This window comes from Fukomys damarensis, unplaced genomic scaffold, assembly GCF_012274545.1.
Source record: "Fukomys damarensis isolate Sample0158 unplaced genomic scaffold, DMR_v1.0_HiC HiC_scaffold_38, whole genome shotgun sequence".
Classification (NCBI taxonomy): Eukaryota; Metazoa; Chordata; class Mammalia; order Rodentia; family Bathyergidae; genus Fukomys; species Fukomys damarensis.
This window is the reverse complement of record NW_022900950.1, coordinates 11,239,155-11,249,057: the sequence shown is the minus strand read 5'-3', so window position 1 is coordinate 11,249,057 and position 9,903 is coordinate 11,239,155. Positions and strand designations below refer to the sequence as shown.

Sequence of the window (9,903 nt, the reverse complement as noted above, 5' to 3'; positions counted from 1 at the left end):
CTAGTAGCTTTTTTTTTTTTTTTTTTTTTTGAGCTTAGAACTTTTATTGGAAATAAGTAGGAGACCAGTTCCTGGATTTTGTGGAGGGGTCCTTTCTGGGGTAGCTGCATGACCTCTCAATTTAGAATTATGTTGCTTAAACATTTAGTGTTTACTTCTCACAGGTGGCTCTGTGGAGTTGAAACGACCAACTGGGACTCAAAGTTTTAGCCCAACTCTTCCACATGTAGGGTTTATAGGAAACTGGGATCTCAGAAAAAATTTTGTTAGTTTGCATTGTAATTTCTGCAAAATTCTAGTAGAGATAGGCTACCTCCATTAGCAGGGAGTTGGTAGTGTCCACACTGCCCAAGGAAATTCATTTTTTGTCCAAAGTCCTAGTGCACAGTCTAATTTTTATCAGTATGGCTGGTCACTCCGCTCTATCTCAGGCCTTTTCGTTAGCTAGCTGCCTCACTCATAAGCTAACTAAATAAACTCTTTTCTACATTTCCCCTTTCTGAAGAAGAATCCTTAACTGCCACTAAGGGAGAACAACAGATGAAGACCAAATCTAGCTGCTTCATGCTGAAAGGGGTTGATGCAGCGGAGACAGCAGTCAGGGACTTTCTCCAATGAGCTAATTTAAGAGGCCTTGGAGAGAAGTCATGTTGGGGTTTAGCAGTGATATGCTTTCTGTAGCGGGCTGATCTAGTGGACCCCAGTAAAAGGAATCCAACATGTTCATCACTGGCTCGATTTGTATGACCATTTGGAGTTTGACAGTCTCTAGGCAAGAAGAAACAAATTTTACTAAGAGATTAAGAATGCATAGTGCCCCCGCTAAGAACCAGAATGAAAAGACAGATTGGGAAAGGAGCAAAGGTTGGGGCACTGGTTTTTAAGGAACTGGAATAGGAATTAAAACCAGTTGGGTCATAGACCTGCCTGTTTGTGGAAAGTATCTGTATGTCTGATATTTTTTTTATTGTTTTAAGATCTTTCTTTTTTTTTACTTGATGTGACTTATTTATTTAAGACAAGTTTTATTTATTAGTGCACAAATCCCTCTAGTTACATTTGCAAGAAGACAGAGAGCTCTATGGTTCTGAAGGACAACTTTAGCTAAGTAATCTGAAAGTTCTTAAGCTTTTGTAGCTGTTCCTGTGGCTTTTTTCTAGCCTCCTTGAACCGTAATAGTGATTAACTATGGGTGTAGCTGGAGACTGTCAGCAGGGGTCAGTGTAGTGACAGAAGCCTGTTTTCTGTATCTTATATTACTATTATTTTTTTATACTTTTCTGCTGGGTATTTAAGACCAAGTTAAAGTATGACCTGTGTTAATAAAAATTAACCTGTCACTGTATATATCAGGGTCAATTAGGGTTCTTTAGAGGCTACTTTTGGAACATGTACTGAGCTCCTCTGTCACTGTCACTTATGAGGATGGTCAAGGTCTTGCTTGGCTATGCGGCTTCCCGTGGAAGCACAGAAGATGTTTTTCTTTTTAATAACCACAATTTGAATACAGTGTACACAGGCTGACTCCTGTTCTCTGGGTCCAACAATCTTCTTGCTTAAGAGACTGGGTGACTCACCGAAGTTGTTGTAGAATCTTGTAGAAAGATTTCCCTTTTATCCTGGCTCCTTCTTGACCTTGGTAGGCTAGGAACAATACATTGCCTGTGTTCTTAGCCAAGTCGCCCCTTTTTAAAGCTTTTGTCTCCGAACCAAAGTTTTTGAACATGCAGGAGATTAGTTACATAAGTACTGCAGTAGAAGTACTAGGTTTAACTATCTTCCCTAGATAAAAAGCACCTTGAAATACAAAGTAAGACCATAGAACAGTTATTTTTTACCAATCATGGTCATCTTAGAAGTCAAATTCCTATAGAATGTTAACCTATAGCAATTATAAAGTTTTACGGAGAAGATTTGAGGTCAATGACAACATATCATTTTAACATGACAATCATGGTGCCATTATATTGGAACCACTAGGTTTTGTTTTGTCTGAAACATTTAAATCTCTATTTTAGTCTAAAATAACTTTTTAGTCAGCTACCTTTATTTAATTACAAAATATTAAATGATATAAAGAAACTTTTACCTAATTTTTTGTCTTTTAATCATCCTGTTACCAGAGTGACATTTAAGTAAAATGTGCTTGTTTATAGGTGTACTTTTCTGATAGGTGACTTGTCCAGTTTTTCCCAGAACCTTATAGTATGACAGCCCAATAGTTATTAAATAAATTAGTATAATGTACTTGAGTTGGTTATAATTAAAATGTTAAGCTTTTAAATGTCTAAAACAGTAAGGTTTTCTTATTAAAAGATCCTCCTCATTAAATTTACAAAGCTAGATTAAAAGGCAACTACTCTATATTTTATTGATAGTTTCTTGTGTTCTCTATTGTTAGGCTTTTGGTTAGCTAAATTGAGCTTTAAGAGTTAAAGAGTAAGTGTTTGCTTGTGAAATGCTTTCAATAATCAGTTTATGATTAGTTAAATTTAACAACTATTATCTTAGTTTATGATTCAACCCATATATCTGGGAGTAGAGATACATCTGAAAACAAGATACACTGTGAGCTGAAGCTTTAAAGTTAAGCTTATAAGACTAAAATGACAAAAGGCTAATACATTCAAAGTAACTGATAAATGTTTTCTTTTATTCAATATACATCTAGACCTCAGTCATAAAAAAGATCAAAATTTAGCTTTTTTAAAAAATTTAACCATTTAAAACTTCATCTATATCTGTTGACTTTGATTAAACAAATATTTTGTTATTATCTAAGTGAGTTACACGTATATTGGGTAATAAATAAGTCTGTTTATGTCATAAACACCATTTGTTAAATGTAAAAGAGCTCTAAAGATGTCCTTTAATTCTTTTTTGGTTTTATGAGACAGTCTTGCTATCTAGTTCAGGCTGGCCTTGAACTTGTGGTGATCTTCCTGCTAAAGATTCTCAAATGCTGAGATTACAGCATGCACCACCACGCCTGACAGATGTCCTTTAGTTGTCAGTGCAGTCGCACACTTACTGTAAAGCCTGTTAAAGGAGTCAGTTTTGCCTTAAGAGTAAAAACTAAGTAAATATGTACAAAGTTTTCTATATGGCTATGATACTAATTATTGCTAACTGCATGGTATGTTCAATGTATTTCTTTCCCAAGTGTACAGGTGCAAAAGTGCAAAACTGAAAAAAACATCTTGTCATACTGTGACTTCCAGAAAGAAGAGCAAAATGTAAGGGGGAAATCTCCCTCTTTATTAAAACTCTGGAACTATGGGACCAAGAGTCAAGAATCTGCATACAAAAACGGTCTTCTGTTTACAGTGATTTTATTTCAGATTTTTTAATCTTTACAATAATACTAATATGCTAGGCTAATACTAATAGGTGAGGCTATGTTATGATATTCAGCAATTTAGATACATTAAGTGGTGAACAGTATCTTCAATTTATCATGGTGTTTTTGAAATGTAGTCCCTCTGTAAGTGAAGGTGTGGATTTCTTTGATTATAACAACAACAACAACAACAACAAAAAGCCAGGGACAGTACGTGGATTTTCATATCCTGTTTTGAACTTTTTCATCTGTGTAGAATGGTTATGGAGCTTGAGACCCTTAAATGAAAATCTTTCCCCAGAACTCACTTTAAACCTAGGGCAGCCATCCTGAAGTTTCTGCAGATTATGCTAAGGTTCGGCATTGATTGTCTGACAATAAATTCTGAGGTACTTAAATGCTCTTTGTAATAACATTTTATGTTGGATGATTTTCTGGGCAGCCCACCAACATGGTGACTGTTTACCAAAAGAGGATGAATTGCAATTAGTTATAATTAGAAGAAATGTAACACTGACCCTTATATAACTATTTGAATACTAGTTACTTTAGAATCATCTGTAGGAATTTTACAATTACAAGCCTTTTATTCTTGTTTTAGAGAATTTGGATTCTTTTGCTTGGTGAGTCTATAGTACGGTCTTAGATTTATTTTTCCTTTGAGTATTTTAAAATAAAAAATCTAGGTAGCTCAAATACAATACTACTTCAGGAATCGGATAAGCGTTACTGAGATTTCCCTGAGCATCCAAATTACGTTTATGTTGAACAATTCTGTATGAAATATTACTGATTAGTAATAACTTTCCATATACAGTCTCTTAAGTAGTGTAGGCAAAAACTATGGGTTACATTTGAGCATTTAACAGTATAGGTATTTTTACATGATATTAACTATTTTTCATCTTGATAATTAATTGCTCAAATTATTAAGTATAGCTATAGTTCATGTAGTTTTTGCTGTGTCTCAGGCCCAGCACTGGTTTTGGCAATCACTGTCATTCATATACACAGCTCCTTTATGAGGTAAAAATCGAAATTTTTACTTTATAGGCCCAATTCCTTGTGAAGTATATCGCTACATGTTAAAAATGTAATTTATAATTAATTCCACCTAACATACATCATAGCATCTCTTTTCAAAAAGCACAGCATCTGTTGTACCCCTTTTAGAAACAGGATAATAAATAAGAATTCATTTTGCTGAGAAATATATCCTACAAATGAAATGAAGTCTTTCATGGCATATGACCCATTTCTGAACTTATTTGATTTGCCAAACTTTTTCTTCTTTGGTACATTTTAGGTATACAATAGAGTCACATTCATCACTGGGATTTGTACCTTTGCATGATGTACTTTGGTTCTTATTTTTTCCCCATTCCACTGGTCTCCCTTTACCCCTTCCACCCTTCCCTGTTTATGAAGACTTTGTTTCCATTTTTTCCCCTTTTCTCTTGTTTTTTCTTTTCCCTTCTTACCATTCCCCTACTTCTCCTACTTCCTATACTACTTTAGACCTTTTTTCCTGTTGCATAACATCAATTGTACATTTTGATCCTTATATACTGAATAGTCTCTCTGGTGCGATCTGCCAGACCAACATATTTTTAAGAGTTCTCAATGTAATGAGTTCAGTTTGGGATATACTTGTCTGAGTATGAGGTTGGGTTCTTCAAAAACAGGTTAGTATTACTGCTATCCACCTTTTCTTTTTTTTCCTGCTTCCTGGTTTCTAACTCAAAATTTAGAAACATTTAATAGTATTTTAGAAGTTTGAAATTTACCGTTTCAAATAAAATGATGTGTTCAAGTAGAATGAAATGGGATTCAAATGTGAGGAAATCATAAGAGGGACTTGATAGGTGTCAACCATAGATGATGGTAGTTTTGAGATAAGGTTGCCATTCAGACCAGAGGAGGAAGCTGTTACATCTCACCTAAAAGTGCTTTCGAGCCAGCTCAACAAGACTGTTTGATAATGTATTAGATTTATACCTTTTTATCATAACCATTTCACAGGAGCCTTGTCTTATGCTGAATTGGGAACAAGCATAAAGAAATCTGGTGGTCATTACACATATATCCTGGAAGTCTTTGGCCCATTACTAGCCTTTGTACGAGTCTGGGTGGAATTGCTCATAATACGGTAAGAACATAGATAGAAAAACTTGATTTCATTATTCTTCGGAATCACCTTGATTATTTTTACCTAACTAGAAATGTGCATGTCAGGTGACTCTGCTCTAAACATGTGTATGTTAGGAAATAACATCTGTGATACAATACTTTTCTAGATTTAAAAATTTTAATGCAGTTTTTATCACTGGAAGTGGTTCACCAGCAATGCCAAACTTAAGAGGATGACTTTTCTTTAATTCTAAATTATTCTCTTATATTTCTAAGAAGCGTGCTTATCTAAAATTGTAACTAATTTTACTTAATGTACAGTATAACATCTTTCAAACCTTTCTAGAATATGAAGCATGAAAAATTGTACTGTATGACACAATTAACTATGCTAACAATTAGTTGTCTTTTACTGAAGATTATGTAAAAGGCCTTTTAGTTTTACTCCATTTTTGTGACTAATACATGTCTGTGTATATCAACTTGATGTGTCATCAAGTCTACCAAAAAAAAAAACCAGCAAGTTTACAAATCATAAGTGACTCACTTCCTCACATAAAATCAGTTAGTGAACTAGTTCTGAAAATCTTTTGATTTATTGTTTTAAAATGTGCTCCTCTTCCTGATCTTCTTGGCAATGGATAGTGCTAAGTCATAATGAATAGTGATTTTCTTCCAATTTTGTGGGGAATTTACGGTGTCACATGAGTACTTTGAGAGTAACACAGTCCCTTAAGGCTAAAGGGTTTCCTGCAATGCGATGTGCACTTTCTAGTTACAGAATATAATACAAATAACCAGGGAAACTTGCCCTAGTTGTAAAGTTATCACACATCCATAGCTGAGAAGTTGGGTGAGCTTTTATTCTGTCATATACAGGATGTGGCAAATTCAGAGTAAATAAATATTAACACTAATCATGATTTTTATAGTGTTGGGTCTCCTTCTTCACAAAGGACTTCAGGATAGTATACGTTTCATTTAAACAATTCTGAGTTACTTAGAACTTGTTACATACAGTGAAATGACAAAGGAGTATTTTATTCCTTTTCTGAGATTTCCCTACCTGGATGTATCTTTTGTTCCTTTTTAATTGTGTGAATCTTATATATGCTTCAGAGGTCAACATAAATCTTATTTTTTTCACAGTTAATTTAGTCTAGTTTTTAACATTTCTTTCATCTCTCATTCTTCTGGAAAACTCAGTCCCTGCTTCTCATTTGACATTGAACTTGGTATCTTGTATTTTTATTTAATATCTTAGGTGCCTGTGATCTATTTTACTGTTAAAACTGCAAGCATTTCAGTGACATAAGATTGGATCCTACATTTCTTATAACCTTTATACTAAAGTTAGTGCCTTGTGTATCCTGGTTACAAATTCTTTTAAATAAGTGATAGAAACTTTATACTATTTTGAATGCAACATACTGAACATTCAAATAAGTGCACTACTTCGAGTGCTGGCCTGTCTGGCTGTTGAGCTTTGGTGTTGGATATAGTTGGAGTTGAATCCATCTTCATCTATGCATTCGTAACCCTGACTAATTTCATGGCATTATGTAAACATAACCATTCCATTTCCTATTGCACAGATAGATTACCTTATTCATTCCACAAACTGCCATCAAATACTGAGTAGCAAGATAAAGAGATCTAAATTTGAATGAATCCCATTTCTACCTTTCATGAAGCTGATAATTTAATGTTTCTTTAATTTTGAAAGAACTGCTTTATGTTTGTGTGTGTGTGTGTGTGTGTGTGTGTGTGTGTGTTAACAGGAGAAACTGCCTACATAAATTCTAGAACCTTTCTAATATATATATTCCTTTGTTGTAATGAATTTGAATTGTTGGGTTAATCTTTCAAATACTTGAAGAGAGACAAGGTACCTAAGTATTTTAATGTTTCTCTTCTATTACTTACTTATACCTACAATACCTAAATACTTCTATTAAAATTATAGCTTCAGATTAAGTTACTGTTGCCAGGAATAATCTGTAAAGCACATTCAAGGAAAGAAACTCCCATAGTACATAGCAGGGATCATTCAGCTGAATTCATTCATTCACCATATATTCAATATGTATGTATTGAGTTTCTACTTCTTGACAGACACTGTACTAAATCTGGGGATAAAATTATGATTAAGATGGTCCTATAGAATTCAGTGTCTAGTTGGAGGAAAGAGTTATCAATCAGGGAATCACACAAGTGAATATAAATTGCTACCATGATTAGCAGTGTAGAAGGAAAGCTAGGTTTCAGTAACATAATATTCTAGGAAATCTGACTCAGTCAAAGAGTTGGAGAAGCATTTCTGGACCAAGTAAGACTGAACCAAGATCTAAAGAATTAAAAAGAGTGAGTTGAAGATGCTCCCAACAGAGAGAATTCTGATTATTGTGGTGGGAAGAAGTCAGCTGAAGACAGAGGGTACTCAGATCAGGTGGAGTCTTGAATGCAATGTGAAGGATATTAACATATCCAGAGCACATTTTTAAAATGCTAAATGACATGATCAGATTTTAATTTGTCCATCAAAAATGCCCATAAATGATGTAGCACAGGAAACATAGTCTCATTTAGGGAAAAGAGAAAAAGGCCTCTAGGAAAAGAAGAAAGTCAAGATATTTATGGTACTGTTAAGGACCAGTAGGCCAAAGTTGGTGCACATATTGGTAGTTGGTTTTCTGATAATCTAGGGATCAGATATGAGGGCTGGGTAATCATGAGAAGGAAGAGAAGCTGAAAGGAAAGCCAGGCATCAGAGAGTAGATAATTCTGTGGACTTCCTTGTGAATGGAAAGAATATACACGTGAGAAGAGATGCAATTTCCTCATAGAAGTATTTGAAGAATTAGAATAGAATGATTTATTATTACCCATGTTGCTATAGATCTGAACTGATTTTCTTATGCATTTCTTAATTGTATAAAATTATGAGGACTCCTATTTTTAAATTTATATTTTGTATCAATATTTTTATAGGATAAAAAATAATTTGAGTTTTTGTACTGGAAAGAAGAGAATAGAACAATGTCAGCTATTTAGGCATATATTGGTGAGGAACATGTGTAATACTAAAGTTTTAGTTTGAGGTTTGTGTTCCTTATCTTCACGGTGCACAATCCATTATATCTTTATCAATAACAAACTCAAACTGTGACTGGAGCCTAGTTATTAATTTACTGAGAAAGAAAACTGCTTCTGGTAAGGCCTTGCTGTGTCAGGATCATTTAATAAACAATAAAATTTAAGGAATAATAAGTCAAATATTCACAGAGCAGGGGCTGACTTGGTAGTTCTCAGACTTGCTTCCAAGGATATTTAAGAACTACCCAACAATGAATGTTACAGGCAATATTTCCTTTGGAATGTCCATGGCAAACAAATTAAATATGGAATTTTAAAATTATCGACTTTACTATTACATACATTCCATGTGCCAAGTAGTAACACTTCATGATAGAAACATTTTGGTGAAAATGCTGTGTATTTTTTCCTGTAATTATTATTATTGTTACTATTTTTTGTTGTTATTTAGTCCTGCAGCTACTGCTGTGATATCCCTGGCATTTGGACGTTATATTCTGGAGCCATTTTTTATGCCATGTGAAATTCCTGAACTTGCAATCAAGCTCATCACAGCTGTGGGCATAAGTAAGTATTATAGGTATAAGCATGAAAAGGAGCAAAGCAACAAAAAAGTTACTGGAGACTGAGTTCCTTTGGAGTTTTCGCATGGTGGTACTGCTTACTAGTGTTGTTTTTCCTTAGAGTTCCAAATTTGTGTTGGAAAATATAGAAAGAATACAGATTTGGCATGGCTATTGGTATTTTAGCACCTAATGTATTGCATTAAGTGAATAGATATTATGGCCAATCTTTTAAAATAGAAAAAAAGTGCTTTGTTGGTAAAATACTATGTAGATTGTATATGAAAAGAGTTTTTAAAGAATGAAAACAACTATTTTGTGATTTTTCTAAATTGGTAATTATCCTATCTCAGTGATATGTTAAATTATAACTTGTGTATACTCATGGAATTATAACTTGTGTATGGTTATGATGATGTGTTAGACTTGTATATTGTGTTCATACAATTTATAATGCTAGTATATCACTCTGTTATAGTTTTTGCTGCCTTTTTGGGCCATGATAAAAATCTTTTAAGATTTGATAATAACATTTCTCAATTAGGAAATTTTCTTTATGGGCTACAAATTAGAATGCTGTTCATTTTTTTTTTTATTAATGATGTAGATTGTAGAAATTGAAAAAGTGGAAATGAAAAAGAGGGACATGCACAAAATTATATGCGATACAGAGTCAAATCTCTTTCTAATTTCTCTAAAACTTCCAGAATGTCATGAGAAAGGATAACTTAATTCTATTTGCTAATCAGATCACTTTTTAAGAGCCAGTATTCT

General features: G+C 33.7%; 1 protein-coding gene across 3 annotated transcripts in view; it reads left to right on the top strand.

The window, feature by feature from the left end:
* Slc7a11 (solute carrier family 7 member 11) overlaps positions 1-9,903 on the top strand; it is a 94,356-nt gene that overhangs the window by 19,055 nt on the left and 65,398 nt on the right. For all 3 annotated transcript variants that reach the window (XM_010638766.3, XM_033760017.1, XM_010638768.3), the window contains 2 exons: positions 5,363-5,489; positions 9,018-9,133. In XM_010638766.3, coding sequence (XP_010637068.1) covers positions 5,363-5,489; positions 9,018-9,133 — 243 coding nt within the window. The remainder of the gene's footprint in view (positions 1-5,362; positions 5,490-9,017; positions 9,134-9,903) is intronic.